Source organism: Ailuropoda melanoleuca, chromosome 2, assembly GCF_002007445.2.
Source record: "Ailuropoda melanoleuca isolate Jingjing chromosome 2, ASM200744v2, whole genome shotgun sequence".
Classification (NCBI taxonomy): Eukaryota; Metazoa; Chordata; class Mammalia; order Carnivora; family Ursidae; genus Ailuropoda; species Ailuropoda melanoleuca.
The window spans coordinates 79,215,861-79,232,440 of NC_048219.1; the positions used below are offsets into that span (position 1 = coordinate 79,215,861).

Here is a 16,580-nt window from a genome sequence, read left to right on the forward strand (position 1 = left end):
TGTCTCTCTTCGCAGATGACATGATACTCTATATGGAAAACCCAAAAGAATCCGCTCCCAAACTATTAGAAATTATACAGCAATTCAGTAATGTGGCGGGATACAAAATCAATGCTCAGAAATCACTTGCATTTCTATAAATGAATAACGAGACTGAAGAAAGAGAAATTAGGAAATCCATCCCATTTACAATAGCACCAAAAACCATACGTTACCTTGGAATTAACTTAACCAGAGACGTAAAGGACCTATATCCTAGAAACTATAGATCACTTTTGAAAGATATTGAGGAAGACATAAAAAGATGGAAAAATATTCCATGCTCATGGATTGGAAGAATTAACATAGTTAAAATGTCCATACTACCCAGAGCAATCTACACTTTCAATGCTATCCCGATCAAAATACCGAGGACATTTTTCAAAGAACTGGAACAAATAGTCCTTAAATTTGTATGGAAACAGAAAAGGCCCCAAATCTCCAAGGAACTGTTGAAAAGGAAAAACAAAGCTGTCGGCGTCACAATGCCAGATTTCGAGCTGTACTACAAAGCTGTGATCACAAAGACAGCATGGTACTGGCACAAAAACAGACACATCGACCAATGGAACAGAATAGAGAACCCAGAAATGGACCCTCGGCTCTTTGGGCAACTAATCTTTGATAAAGCAGGAAAAAACATCCGGTGGAAAAAAGACAGTCTCTTCAATAAATGGTGCTGGGAAAATTGGACAGCTACATGCAAAAGAATGAAACTTGACCACTCTCTCACACCATACACAAAAATAAACTCCAAATGGATGAAAGACCTCAATGTGAGACAGGAATCCATCAAAATTCTAGAGAAGAACATAGGCAGCAACCTCTACGACATTGGCCAGAGCAACCTTTTTCACGACACATCTCCAAAGGCAAGAGAAATAAAAGATAAAATGAACTTATGGGACTTTATCAGGATAAAGAGCTTCTGCACAGCCAAGGAAACAGTCAAAAAAACTAAGAGACAGCCCACGGAATGGGAGAATATATTTGCAAAGGACACCACAGATAAAGGACTGGTATCCAAGATCTACAAAGAACTTCTCAAACTCAATACACGAGAAACAAATAAACAAATCATAAAATGGGCAGAAGATATGAACAGACACTTTTCCAATGAAGACATACAAATGGCTAACAGACACATGAAAAAATGTTCAAAATCATTAGCCATCAGGGAAATTCAAATCAAAACCACACTGAGATACCACCTTACGCCAGTTAGAATGGCAAAGATAGACAAGGCAAGAAACAACAATTGTTGGAGAGGATGTGGAGAAAGGGGATCCCTCCTACATTGTTGGTGGGAATGCAAGTTGGTACAGAGCCACTCTGGAAAAGTGTGGAGGTCCCTTAAAAAGTTAAAAATTGAGCTACCCTATGATCCAGCCATTGCTCTACTGGGGGTTTACCCCAAAGGTACAGACGTAGTGAAGAGAAGGGCCATATGCACCCCAATGTTCATAGCTGCATTGTCCACAATAGCCAAATCATGGAAGGAGCCGAGATGCCCTTCAACAGATGACTGGATTAAGAAGCTGTGGTCCATATATACAATGGAATATTACTCAGCTATCAGAAAGAACGAATTCTCAACATTTGCTGCAACATGGACGGCACTGGAGGAGATAATGCTAAGTGAAATAAGTCAAGCAGAGAAACACAATTATCATATGATTTCTCTCATCTATGGAACATAAGAACTAGAATGATTGGTAGGGGAAGAAAGGGGGGGTAATCAGAAGGGGGAATGAAACACGAGAGACTATGGACTATGAGAAACAAACTGAGGGCCTCAGAGAGGAGGGGGGTGGGGGATTGGGATAGACCAGTGATGGGTAGTAAGGAGGGCACGTATTGCATGCTGCACTGGGCGTTATACGCAACTAATGAAGCATCAAACTTTACATCAGAAACTGGGGATGTACTGTATGGTGACTAACATAATATAATAAAAAATCATTAAAATAAAAAAAAAAAGTCAGACGATCTGGTTGATAGAACTGACAATGAGAACTCAACCAGCCAATTAGGTTATATGGAGAACATTTTCTAAAGCTGAGAAAGCCAAATTATGTAGCTCTAAGGATTTGACAAAAATAAAACTAAAGTACATGATACCACTTAGAACCTTATGATCAAAGGAAATTAAAATTTTTAAAAATTGACACAAAAAAATTTTACTGTGAAACAGCATGTGTGATAAATAAAAGACTCTCAAGGACACAATAATTATAATAAAATAACATAAAGGTGTGAAATGGATGAGTTCAAGAAGCAGAAGGACATAAAATTTACTACTGCTAAAGTGTATTCATTAATGTCTTTTTCAATGGATAATGGTGGGTATCAAGTAATTAGATTTCTTAAGATACATTCAAATACAGGGTATTCTAGTTTTATTTTTAACTATGCTAAAAATCATATTCTTTGCAATTATTTAATCTTATGATGTCAAGTTAAAAATGTTTGAAAGGATACACAGTTTTTCAAAATTCCTTTAGGAGACAGTGAACAAAAATGTTTTAAGAGCACGCCTTTAGTGGATAGCCATGGTCGCTTATTTGAAAAGCCCACCAATGTCTGCAATTCTGCTTGTGATAAGGAGGTGAAGCCTTAATTTCTAGAGTTACTTTTAGAGTCAACTTTAGTCCTTAAAGTTAACATAACATACTAATTTCCATTTCCGTTATTTCCCCAACCCAACACTTTTGCCATTAATATAAACACTAAGCATATAAACATAAAGCAATTCCTTTTTCTCCTCTTTGCAACTAAACCCCTTTATGTAACCATTCCAAAGATCCTTGGATTTCCTGCTATCATCTACCCTCAGTACATTTAGTCCAACAGATATAGATCACAAAGAATTCACTTCAATGCTAGAAAACTGGTTACTTTTCAGACCCCTCATGGTGATTTTCTTTTGCATATCACTAGAGTGAGTAGAAGCAGTAGTAGTATAGTGGTTAAGAGTCAGACCTGAATTTGAAGTCCATCTTTACCATTTATTACCTAGGTTACTTAGGGCATATTACTTGATTTGCCTTTGCCTGTCTGCCTCCCTTCCTTCCTTCTTTCCTTTCTTCCATCTTTCCTTCCTTCCTTTCTTTTTTCCATTCCTTTATTTCTGGGGCTGATAAAAGTACCTATCTCATAAAATGGGAAGATTAAATCAGTACATTTACATAAATTGCTTTGAACAGTGCTTGGTGCATAGTAAGTGCTATACAAGTGTTAGCTATTATTAGTGAAATTGCTTAAGAGATCTGTGACACCAAGGTCATTCACTGTTATGTTCATCAAAGAATAAATATTAATATTTACAGTATGCCAGGCAATGTGCTAGATGATAAGGATTGAAAGACGATGAGAATATCGTCCCTGCTTTCCAAAGTTTCCCACCCTATTAGGGAAGATAAACATTAAAACTACATGATAAAATTAACAAGTAAATGTTTGTGGTTGAATAAATTAACTAGAATTGTTTCAATGAGGCTTGGACTAAGTACTGTGGAACTACAAAGAAGAAAGTGTTTAACTCTGGAGTTCCCAGAAAAGGGTTCCTGGAGAATGTGACTTTTAATTTGGATCTTGAAGGATAAAAGCAGGATGCATAAAAGTAGGAGGATAGATAAGAAAGGAGAGGGCAAAGTAAAAGAACAGTGATAAAGATCTCTGTTTTTAACCATGTATTTAAGAGTCTCAATACTATCTTCCACAGACCAAATTGGGTATACTGTTCTCTGCATGAGCAGTTACTGTATTTGATCTGAAAGGTTTTTTAAGTAATAAAAGAAGCAATTTCACATTTTTATAAAGTACTTTAAATTCTTTATAAGAAGGATAGGTAGTGAAACAACCTAGTTTACATTCATATTTAGTTTCGATTTAATCTGGGTCTCTTATCCATGACGCAAACAACCTCAAGCCAAATAACTTTGTATATTATAATAAATAACTCCAAAGAATTTGTAAAATAATTTTCATCACCACTAGTAACCCCATGAACAGATATGACACATACCTGTGTCTGAAGGACGTAAAAAGTCTGTGTCACAGGTGAAAAAGGTCTGATGGTCCTGAGCTGACAAATTCATATCACAGTATGTAAGTGGCTCTTTACCAGTCACCCAAGTGTATCTTTACCAAAACACAAGAAAATAGGGAAATTGAACATGAGAGTCTCCACCTACTAAAACAGACAGTATTAAAAATGCAAAAATATACTGCTACAAATTCTATTTCAGGATGTTTTAAGAGATTATTATCAGAAAAACAAGAGATAACAATACAAACTACTTACAATATGACAATAAAGCATCAAAAACCAAAAGGGAAAAGGCCAGATTATTAGTGCTTCTAAATTAGATTTGAGAGGATAAGACAATTTGACTTAGATACATAACTTATTAAATATACTCAAATTCTCAGTGAATTAGAATTATTAAAAGTAAAACTACAAAGAAACTAGAAGAAAACATAGGTGGCCTTTTACTAGATATCAAAATGGTAAAGGGCTTTCAGAGTATAAAGAAATTGCAACTTTCCCCAGATTTTACTAAATTAGAAATTTAAACTTTCATATCCCCTGAAACCCACAAAAATTAATAACAAGTTAACAAACTGGCTAATAAATACATTTTTAAAGGTCCAATCCCATTAGTAATTAACAAATAGTGAGTTAAATTAACAAATTTTTACTTTTCATCGGTCAAATGGAGAATATATGTTGCTGAGGATGAGGTAAATTGACTCACACATACTGCTGGTATAAATGTAAACTAGCATTTACGTTTCTCTTTCCAAAAATCAATGAGGTAATATCTATTAGGAGTCTTAAAAATATTCACATCTAGCTAAGGGATGGGTATGTGGAATTCTATTATGCCATGCTCTCTACTTTTTAATTTTTGAAAATCTCCATAAATGAAAAAAAAGAAAATACTAAAGGGGAGAGGGAAAAAAATACCGTTCACACCCTTTAATTCGGGAATCTCAGTGCTACAAATCAGCCCTAAGGAAATAATTGCAGGTGTTTAATATCATATGCTAAATATTTATATATAAAGATACCCCTCTAGTGTAAATGTTGACTGTGAAACATAATCTGTGACCCAGATAGGGGAGCAATAGGTAAGGTATCTCCATATAACAGAATAGAGTACAATCATTTAAAACCATGTTTTTGGAGAAATTCATATATGAAGGGGCACTTGGGTGGCTCAGTCGACTTTAAGCATCTGACTCTTGATTCTGGCTCAGGTCATGATCTCAGGGTCCTGGGATTAAGCCCCTTGTCAGGCTCCACACTCAGTGGAGCATCTGCTTGAGATGCTCCCCTTCTTAAAAAAAAAAAAAAAAAAAAAAAGAAGCAATTCATGTCTGAAGAAATTATGTGGAAAATTCATGCACTATGTTAGAAAAAAAGAATGTAAAATTATATACACACAATGATGCCCAAGTTTTGTTTCTATACATGCACACAGAAGAGAGACTGGATGGAAATACTAATAGCAGTTATCACTTATTGGTAGGAAAAGGTGGTCTTTCTTTTTTTTTTTTTTAACTTTCTTTTTGATGCATCTCTTCATTTTCTAATTTTCTACAGTGAATATGTATACATTTTAAAATCCAAAAAAGCATTTTAAAAGCACATCATAAGTATAATTTATATGTATATGACAAACGATTTTAAGTAATTTAATAGTCCAAGTTGCATTGCTATTTAAAATTTTTAAGCTATTTTGTGAGAAATTATCATAAAGAAAAAAGAGAAAGTACAAACCTTGTTCAATTAGAAAGTTTTGCTACATATTCTAAACTGTAGAAAGACTAATTAATGATCTGCATTATTCCCAAAATGATTTAAAGGAGTTAGAATATATAATGTATATTAATGACCTTAATTACAAGCAAATAAAAAAGACTCAGTAAAAGCAAAAATTGGGCCATACAGTGGAGCCAGGAATTAATCTAACATATGAAATACACACCAGAGTTCTGTACACTTACTAAAGGCTGACGACAATAGGACTTTAAGCTTTCTAAAACCACACAATGATTATCAATGCAACTGAGACTTTTACATTAAGAGAAACTAATCATTCAAAAAGAAGTATAAGTGTCCCTGATACTAAGATAAAAAATTTCTTTTTTATATCTTTGTGAAAACTGTAATACAACAAGAAATTGCCTAAAACCTTTTTACTTTAACAAATGGATTGAGATATTCAAGAACTTGCTTCTTGCAGAATCCCTTAATACAGACTAAAGGCATCTCTCATAAAAACATAGCTTTCCCTTCCCAGGATACTCCTATCCTACATTATCAAGTCCTTAAGCACAGGGATTATTGCTTGGTCACTGTATCCCCATCATTTTGCACAGTGGCCACACCTAGTAGACACCTAATGTTTCTTGTTGAATGAATTAAATAACATGCCCCAGTCTACCTCCACGTAAAACACAGTTCTTATTAAAATAAAGTATCTTTGGGCTTAAGTGTCAAAAGCTGTTCTCTCATCTAGAGTTAAAATCAGAAGAAAACTGGACACAGTAGTGTGGATAGCAAGTAACAATATAAAATACAAGGGGCGCTGGGTGGCTCAGTTGGTTGAGTGACCAACTCTTGATTTTGGCTCAGGTCATGATCTCAGGGTTGTGAGATCCAGCCCCATATTGGGCTCTGCCCTCCGCATGGAGTCTGCTTGAGATTCTCTCTTCCCTCTGCCTCTGCTCCTCCCCACACGTGTGCATGCTCTCTCTCAAAATAAACAAAAATCTTTTAAAAAATTGAAAAAATACAATATAAAAATACTATACCCAGTACTATTGCACAAATGAAGTTCATATTCACACTCAGACTGTTATTTTCTTTTTTTTTTTTTTTTAAGATTTTATTTATTTATTCGACAGAGAGAGAGACAGCCAGCGAGAGAGGGAACACAAGCAGGGGGAGTGGGAGAGGAAGAAGCAGGCTCCCAGCAGAGAAGCCTGATGCGGGTCTCAATCCCAGAACGCTGGGATCACGCCCTGAGCAGAAGGCAGACGCTTAACCGCTGTGCCACCCAGGCGCCCCCAGACTGTTATTTTCTAGTGAGTTCTCAAATAAATTTTGAAATTGAACATATATGCATAAGAATATGCTGACATTTGTACTTCTTTTCTTAATCTCATGAATTCTCTGAAAAGGCTTTCTGCCAAAACCAGGAGCCAAATGTATACTTACTATTATCACAAACATATGGTTTGAAGCAATGTTTCTCATGACTATAGAAGTAAATACAGTGAAGATGTTGCCAACTAAAGCTTGGGCTAATCATTTTACCTTATTATATATCAGTGTCTCCAACTAGAAGAGCTCTGATGTGTTTATACAAACAAATGTTTCCATAATACTTCTACTCTAAAACTAATGCTATAATTATACTGAAGGCAAAACGTAATACCTCCTATATTCTGCTCCTCTGAAAAGATTTAGAGGGTTTCTCCACACCTTGCATTCTAAAAAACAAAGGGAGGAAAAAAAGGGAAATGAATTAGTTTAATCAACTGCAGTTAAATCTTAATTTCACCAACATTTATTGTATAGTTACTGTATGCTATGCACAGTGCTAGCCAGATAGCACAAAGATAAATAAGGCCTGGATTACCCCTGCTGTCACAAAGTATACAATTAAATCTAGTCATTCTCCTATTTATATCTCTATAGTATTTAGTTCATAATTCAATTACAGCACTTCACTTAATACATTACAATGTGATTATCCCTTTGGTTTTCAGTTTCTCCCTTTAGAATATGAGCTCTTACAGCTTTGTTCATTTTTGTATTCTTGGAGCCTAGCACAGCATTTGGAACTAACTTGTTTAAATGAATGAAATGTCACATGAGAGTCAGTCATGTAAACTACCATCTAAACTGTGTGATAAGTGCTATAGTACAGATACGTTTTGTTCCAAGAGAAGAAAAAAAGAAAGTGATTAATTTTTCTCTGGGGAAATTAGAAAAGGCTTTAGAAAGGAGGTAACATTTGAACTGACACTGAATCATGGTAAAAGATGAGCAGAAGGTTGCCAGATGAAGAACATTCGAAGGAGAGGAAGCATCATAAAAACCACACTGTATAGTTAGGCTAAAGTGCAGGGTAGAGAGTGTCTTCACTCTCCGTATGCAATGATATCCTCAATCTCACATCAGGGAATAAGATAATATAATGCATTATTGTCATAATTATTTACATACTGGACTCAGCCTCTTGAGGACAGATCTATGTCATATTCATCTTAATATGTCTTATTCTTAGGAGTTCTGTAATTATTTTATGAAACAGGAGAAAAGAAAAGGGGAAAGAAAAGTACCATTATTCCCTCCTGTACTCTTAAATGGTTGCCAATCCCATCCCTACTATTCCTGGTCAATACCCACTCATGCTTCAGGGCTCAGCCTAAAAGGCGCTTTCTCAGAGACTTTCCCTGACCACATCTAAAAAGTAGCAGTATTTTCCTACTAAACTAATACAACTCTAGTGGCTAGTCTTACTGAACAAATGGCACTCTATGGAATTAAGTCATTTGTATTATTACTATATGAATTTTACTGATATCAAATTAAAGGAACAATAATCCAAAAATATCATTTCTATCTGACCTTCAAATTTTTACTTTCCTAATTGCATATCATTAATAATATTCACTTTGTATTACTGGATACATATAGAGGAATAGCCTACAATTAAAGTATGACAATGAAGTATCTATACGTGAGTAACTGAGATTTTGATGCCTTTGTAAATATATTGAGAGGAAAAAAGTATTTTTCTTAACTTTGTTATGTTGGCAGAAATGACTAATTGTCTCTGTTCTCTTCTTTATCTAATAAGATCTCCTAATTATTACCTGAGCATATGTATGCTGAGAAAATGGTTACAATTTCTAGCTTCCCTTATAGCTACTTAGGTCTGACCAGTAGGAAGTAAGCTAAAATAGTATGTAACACTCTGAGAAGTACCCTTGGCTGCTGTTGGGTTGAGTAGGGGTAAAGGGTGGCCTTCTACTGGCCTAGTCTCCTTCCTGCTGATTGGAATGTGGATATGATGGCATAAACAAGAGCAACAGTCTTGGACCACAAGGAAAAACTTCACTTGGAGATGGCAGGCTAACAAAATGGGAGACTGGGTCTCAGATGGTCATTGCTCTCCATATCAGCTGTAGATTATCTATACTTACATGAAAGACAAACTTCTCTCTGTTGTGAGTTTTCTATCTCCCACAGGCAAACACAATCTTAACTCTACAGCTCGAAAACATATTACATAAAGAGTCACCTGACAAATTCTGTCTGCTGGTTTCATTTTCTCTGGTGCTAGAAGAACCTGGCTCTGAGACGCTGCTTTCTGTTCCTCCCATCAGTGGCCGCAAATGGCTCACGGACACTTGTTCAATAAAAGATGTGCCGTGCTTATGGAAGTACCACCATTCAAATATCTATGACAAACAAACAAAAAAAAAATCCTCAACTTCAAATAGAACTGATCAGCAGATCGGTGAGCTCAAATTAAAATATTCTTTCAAGATATTCATGTTTAATCCGGCATTTTAAATGCACTCTCCTTCCAAAATATAAGCCAAATATAAGATTCCCCAATAACACATGCCAGGCAAAAATAAAATACCTTTTTCATAGCTTTGTTATGAAATTTAGATAAGGTGAGGCAAAACTAGAAGAAGCATATCTATAAAAGAAATATTAAAAAAACAATGAGAAACGGGGGTGCCTAGCTGGCTCAGTCAGTAGAACATGTGACTCTTGGTCTCTGCATTGTGAGTTCGAGCTCAATGCTGGGTGTAGAGATTACTTAAAACAAACAAACAAACAAGCAAGAAGCATTTAATCTGTAAATAATCTAACTCTGTTATGTTACATTGTCGTTTTATTCCATCTGTAGCATAATTAAAAGAAAAACAATTTTGAGGGGCGCCTAGGTGGCACAGTGGTTAGGCATCTGCCTTCAGCTCAGGGCGTGATCCCGGCGTTGTGGGATCGAGCCCCACATCAGGCTCCTCTGCTATGAGCCTGCTTCTTCCTCTCCCACTCCCCTTGCTTGTGTTCCCTCTCTCGCTGGCAGTCTCTATCTCTGTCAAATAAATAAATAAAATCTTTAAAAAAAAAAAAAAAGAAAAACAATTTTGAAACAACCAGCATGGTGGATTAAGACTAGGGTTAGAAAGCCCACATTTGACTCCCAGTCCACCGGTGCTCTGGATAAGTCATTTAACCTCTAACCTCTGAGAGCTTCAATGTTCTATTAATTTTGGTTAACCAGAATTGTAAATGCCTTTTGAACGATGAAGTACTACTCCAGTATTTGGCAGTATAATTAATGTAGGTTAAAAGGTTGATTCTCTCTCTCTCTTTTTTTTTTTTTAAGATTTATTTATTTGACAGAGAAAGACAGCCAGTGAGAGAGGGAACACAAGCAGGGGGAGTGGGAGAGGAAGAAACAGGCTCCTAGTGGAGAAGCTTGATGTGGGACTCGATCCCAGCACACTGGGATCACGCCCTGAGCTGAAGGCAGACGCTTACGGACTGCGCCACCCAGGCGCCCCAAGAGGTTGATTCTCATATTGAACCATGAAAAATTCAGGATATTCACCCCTTTATGTTTTCATGGCTTATCACTGTTATAAAAAGAGGAATCAAAAGAAGCTCTGTGGGAGCACCTGGCTGGCTCAGTCAGTAGAGCATGCGACTCTTGATCTCCAGGTTGTAAGTTCAAGCCACGTGTTGGGCTAGAGATTACTTGAAAAAAAAAAAAAAGCAAAAAAAAAGCTGTGTTGAATAGCAGAATGTTTCATATTTGGCCACTCTAGCATTCTCAACACTCTTTTGGGTTTCAGCTTAAATGACAGATCCTCAAGGAACTCTCCCTGATTCCACAGAACAGAAAACAATATTCCCACTGGATCTTGAGTTTTCCTTTCAGAGTAATCTTTTCACTTGTAATAATTAGCTAAACAATTGGCTTCATTGCTATTCTTCAAGCTCCCAAGCACACTATCCCCTACCCCTTCTGGTGGAAGTAACACAAACAGCATAGATACCTTCTGTATTTCAGGGGGTAAAAGAAATTATAAACATAGTAACCTTTGCTAATAAAAACTCATCAATATTATAAAGGTCATGACACAGTTTAACCTCTAAAATGTTACTTGAATTTCCTAATTTTCTTTATAGTATATTGTTATAACCACTCAATTTTATTATTAGCTACTGTTGTTAATCTCTTACTGAGCCTAATCCATTTACTTAAAAGTGTTTTTATTTGAGTATAGTCGATCCACAATGTTACATTGTTACATTAGTTTCGGGTGTATAATATAGTGATTTGACTTCTCTACACATTATGCTATGCTTACCACAAGTGTATTGTCACCATACGATGCTATTACTATGAATTTCTTAATTTTTGTAAACTTAAAACTCTGGTTTAAAAAGAAGAAATGTTGGGGCGCCTGGGTGGCTCAGTCGTTAAGCGTCTGCCTTCGGCTCAGGGCGTGATCCCGGCGTTATGGGATCGAGCCCCACATCAGGCTCCTCCGCTGGGAGCCTGCTTCTCCCTCTCCCACTCCCCCTGCGTGTTCCCTCTCTCACTGGCTGTCTCTATCTCTGTCAAACGAATAAATAAAATCTTTAAAAAAAAAAAAAAAAGAAGAAATGTTAAGAACTGTTTTACATATTATACGTATTATGTTTTATACATATATAATACATGTGTAAGCTTTTCCCCCTCTTATGAGGAAATTAAAACTCAGAGAATTATGTGACTTGCCCAAAGTTATCACCTAGTAAGTGGCAGAGTTGAGACTCAAAACTACACCTTCTGGTTCTAAGACTAATGCTTTTTCCATTCATCAGTGTTTAAAGATAGGTCATTCTCTTTATTTAGATTTTCACATGTTATTGACTAAATACGCTAAAATACATTTAACCATGAGTGGGCTTTATAATCAGTAAATTTTAACTAATTTAACTATATTAACACATAGTTTCATCCTAAATTCCTCAGTAATTTTTTTTTGATCAAGAGAAAATCCCTTTCTTGTCTAGCATTTCACTTTAACAAAATGGCCAAGTATTAGTCCCTATTAAAAAAAAAAAACCAAACAGAAACAAAAAACACTCCTATACAAATGCCGTTATTTAAACTATAATAGAAGAGCACCATCTAGAGATGAGAAAAAAGCACAGAAAAGTTCATTGCTCATGCATGCCATACTTCCTAAGATTTTTATCTGTAGCAGTATTTTTCCAAAGTTTATACTAGGAAACACTAGCTTCCAGGGATGTTAAAAGAGATTATGTATATATATTTTTTAACTTTGTAATTAAAAATGATAGTTCAGTCAATTAAGACAAGGGATGGGACGCCTAGGTGGCTCAGTCGTTAAGTGTCTGCCTTCAGCTCCGGGCGTGTTCCTGGCGTTCTGGGATTGAGCTCCGCTGGGAGCCTGCTTCTTCCTCTCCCACTCCCCCTGCCTGTGTTCCCTCTCTCATTGGCTGTCTCTCACTCTCTGTCAAATAAATAAATAAAATCTTTAAAAATAAAAATAAAGTGAAGACTTCTCAGAATAATAATGGCCAAAATTCATTACGTGCTCACTCTGAGCTAGCTACCATGTTATTGAAAGCTCTTAGACACATTATCTCATTTAGTTTTCATAATCCTATGAAGTTGATATTATTATCATCTCCAATTTATAGATGAGGAAATTAAAGCTTAGAAAAGTTAACTTGCTCAAAGTCACACAACTAAAGTGATGGTTCTGAAAACTAATATAATATTGTATGTCAGCTATACTTCAATTAAAAAAAATTTTCTTCTCACAATTAAAAAATAAATAAATAAAGTGATGGTTAGCATGGCTCTGCTCTCAAACACTCCAGAGAGGATAAATGGCTACCTATAGGCTGAATTCAAGATACACATTTTTAGTCTGCCCAATGTCGCCAAGGTTAAAGTATTGGGAGACTTTTATATAAAAACTTGTTGCATCCAGATTCTTTCAAAATCATATGAAAAATTGGAAGATCTCATACTAGTGGTCTGCAAATCTATATGGCAACAACTAACTTTATCCCCTTCCAGAAGGAGCACGCATTGTCCAGATTACCCAGTCCTAAAAGTAAATAAGGAACTTAATTTTTACACTCTGCCTATTTCATTCATTTTTGTTACTAAACTAGGCCCTGCAAGCATCTAGTTGAGAACCTACCACCAATCCCTGCCCCTTCCAGTATACAATAGTCTTTCATATACAAATGAATACTGCCAGTCTCTAAAAGTGGAGAGGAAGATACAGAGTTTTTTCAAATTCTGAACACATGTTGAGAATACTGATCTATAAGTATTTATAATTATTGTAACCATATAAAGATATCTGATCTTTAGATAAATACCAAACCATGAAGGAAATGGAAACTACTTACAAATATTAGTCCTGATATCAAAGAAGATGTTCCTGTAAGTGCCACATAGAATTTGGGTGTCAGTGAATTTAAAAATACTGTCACTGCAAAAGGAAAAAAAAAATCAAAGGTTAAAAACATGCAAATTCAAAATACTCAAGTTACAAATATGCAGGTGTCTTTATGAGTGGAGGAACATAAACAGAGTTAATATCGAGTATAAGATTTGTTTGAGAAAGTTGTAATTTTTAAAAAGGTACTTTAAAGTCCCATTGTATCATATCTTAAAAATTACCTTTGAACATGCAAGGGTAGCATTTTAAACTGATAATTTGTTAAATAAGCAAATCAAAATGAGACCACTCAGTTTACTTTTGAGAATAAATTAAGAACTTATAAACCATAACTTGGACAAGAAGTTTTGCAAAACCCTAAGGATAAGCTAAACAAACATCTTGTTACAAAGGAGATTTAAAACCACTCCCTAATTATTTTGGTGAGATACAAACCAGTGTTTCAAATTAGAGACAAGGAACCAGTATGTGTATGTATTTGGTGAGATACAAACCAGTGTTTCAAATTAGAGACAAGGAACCAGTATGTGTATGTATTTGGTATGTCAGCTAGACAGGCAAAATAAATCAAAGGGAATAGCAACAGACTGAGAGAACTCCTTGAACCTGACTCACTGAAAGCCTGGACCAGTTTTTCACTTCCAATAACTATCTCATAAATACTACGGGTTTCAGAAATAAATAAAAATCTATCATAGTTAACTACTCTCATCTAAACAGTGCTAGCTAGTTAACACGTGGAAAAATAAGTAATAAATGTCAATAAATAATATTTTACTGAGCATGCAAACCACTAGTAAGCACTTCATTAACCAGTTACAGAAACACCAAATTAGTTCTTTCAAACAGTCTAGAAAGGCCAATTTATTTAGTTTGTTTTAGTATGTAGTTATATCCGAACTTACATAGAACCTATGTTCTAAAAAGTCCAAAATATTTCAGAACATTATTTCACAGTATTTCGTGTCATCTTATGAAATAGAAAAGGAGACATTTGCCTTTTCTTGCTGCAAAAAAATAAACCACAGGTACTGATAGTCACAGTCATCACACAGCAGAAATACTTTCATTTTGTTCAAAACTTGAGTGGAAATACTGTAATGACATGATAAGAGGCCCTGGCTCCCATCCACTTTGTCCTGGCTACAGGTAAAGGAGAGTATTTGCAGAATCCACGGGGTTCATCACTTCTTACATGCCTTTGTATCTGCAGCTCAGACTACATAGTAAGCTTTCTACAAATGTTGAAAGAAGTAAGGAAAGTACCCATTACTGTTTGTGGCTCCTTCCCTTTACTTCCTGCACTGTTTTATTACTCAAGATAAAGTCTAAAGCAAAGAACAGACCAAGATACCACGAAAACTTTCTTGACAGAACTATCTTAAAATATGATAATGGTTGGCTAAGGTCACGGCATTTTTTTCCTTTTAGGTCTTTGAACGCGGAAGCGCTCATCTTTGTTGTCTGGGTGTGGGAACTCTTAGCTAATCGGCGAGACTCCAAAGAATAATTTTCAAGGGAGCCTACCAATGCTGGGAGTGTATATAAATTCTGCAGCCGATATGAAAATGCTCTCATCTGTCATACTACCTGAAGCCCACAGCTTGTCAGGTGGCTCTTCCTCGGGTAAACGAGGACAGAAGAGAGAGGGCGGATCTTAAGAGCTCAAGGGAGGAGTCCATAGGTGCAGCTCAGGTTTGACAATCAGCTGCGGAGTTGCGTCCCAAGAGAAAAAGAACCCACTAGGTCGCGCACCACCCACTCATCTCCAAAGCCCTCCAGTGACTGCGGAGAATCTCCGCCCTTTGCCCCCTGCCCCTAGCCCCCCGCCCGTCCCCAAGGAGGTCTGGGCCTCTCACCCGCAGCCAAATTCTCACACAGCCTCAGCGGGACCCTCAGAGCGTAAAGCAGTCCCAGCCCCGCCACGAACCACAGGGAGGCCCCAGTCCCCGCCAGCCCGGCCCGCAGCCGCTCCCTCCAGCCCAGCGACAGGCTCAGGCCGGGAGCAGGTGCAGGAGGAGATGCCGCAGCAGTTGCTGCTTCACCCAAGCCGTCACCGTCCGCCATCTTGTCGCTCCCGCAGGCTCCGGGAGCTGGGAGGGGAGAAGGGCAGGAAACCGGGAGTCGGGAATCCTGGGATAGTGGCGGACCTGAACTTGGCCCCTGTGAAGTCTGAGTTCCAGGGAACGCCGACCAAGGAAAATTTGGCAGGTGGAGGAGCGTCCCAGGACTGGGGTTACCTTTCCTTCGAAGGGCGGGAAGGGGTGACTAGCGGCACATACTCTGGAGGAACTGGACTGAGATGTGACCTAGGAGTGAAATGTTTCTGTTTCCATACGAGTGAGGGTCATCTCTCACCCTATTCCTGGGGTTGGAAAAGCCACCAACTGTTCCAGGGCCCGAGCAGCGCTTCGCCCTTTGGGCTCGGCTGCCACGGAGATCACTGGTACCGGGAAAGCCTTACAGTAGCAATTGCTATTTGGTCGGATGGAGCTCAGGTGTCAGGAGTAATCGAAACACGTTCCCAGTGTCTCATAAATGAATGGGGGAAATGAATGTAACTCGGTGAGAAAGGTATTAGACTTAAAATCATTTAAGGAAAAGTCTTAACGGCCGACCTAGAGACGTCCCAGAGCGCCGGCTCTCGCAACCACCACCCCGCCCGTAACTGACATGGCGCCCTCTAGGTCGGCGTTTCCGGGCGGGTCCTTCCGACGGCCCCCGCGGTGATTCCATCACTCAGCTTCCTTCCCGGCCTGCCTCGCGCCGGGGCCGGGCTGGGCCAGAGCAGCCCAAGATGGCCGACTTTGAGGACCGGGTGTCGGATGAGGAGAAGGTAAGGGGTCCGCCTCTCTCTCTTGCCTCCTCTCGCGGCAGGGAACAGGGGCCGACCTGGCTGCGGTGGGAACCCTGGCAGTGTCCCCGGGAAAAAGAAGCTTCTTGGCCTGTGCTGGCATACGCTCTACAGTTGGGACGCTTCTCTCTTTAGGGGCTTTCGT

The 16,580-nt window shown here is 37.8% G+C and overlaps 2 protein-coding genes across 6 annotated transcripts in view; one reads left to right on the plus strand and one right to left on the minus strand.

The window, feature by feature from the left end:
• ST7L (suppression of tumorigenicity 7 like) overlaps positions 1-16,100 on the minus strand; it is a 113,585-nt gene extending 97,485 nt beyond the window's left edge. For 4 of the 5 annotated variants that reach the window (XM_034654102.1, XM_034654099.1, XM_034654100.1 and 1 more), the window contains exons 1-5: positions 15,441-15,669; positions 13,529-13,611; positions 9,366-9,525; positions 7,491-7,545; positions 4,067-4,182 (exon numbers count right to left, since the gene is read on the minus strand). In XM_034654102.1, the coding sequence (XP_034509993.1) occupies positions 4,067-4,182; positions 7,491-7,545; positions 9,366-9,525; positions 13,529-13,611; positions 15,441-15,648 (622 nt within the window). In that variant the 5' untranslated portion in view covers positions 15,649-15,669. Of the gene's footprint in view, positions 1-4,066; positions 4,183-7,490; positions 7,546-9,365; positions 9,526-13,528; positions 13,612-15,440; positions 15,670-15,939 lie in introns of those variants that run through there. The other variant, XM_034654103.1, reaches the window with a different exon arrangement.
• CAPZA1 (capping actin protein of muscle Z-line subunit alpha 1) overlaps positions 15,574-16,580 on the plus strand; it is a 46,905-nt gene continuing 45,898 nt past the window's right edge. Inside the window, exons 1-2 of the mRNA XM_002918249.4 lie at positions 15,574-15,792; positions 16,269-16,417. Of these exons, the coding sequence (XP_002918295.2) occupies positions 15,603-15,792; positions 16,269-16,417 (339 nt within the window). The 5' untranslated portion in view covers positions 15,574-15,602. The remainder of the gene's footprint in view (positions 15,793-16,268; positions 16,418-16,580) is intronic.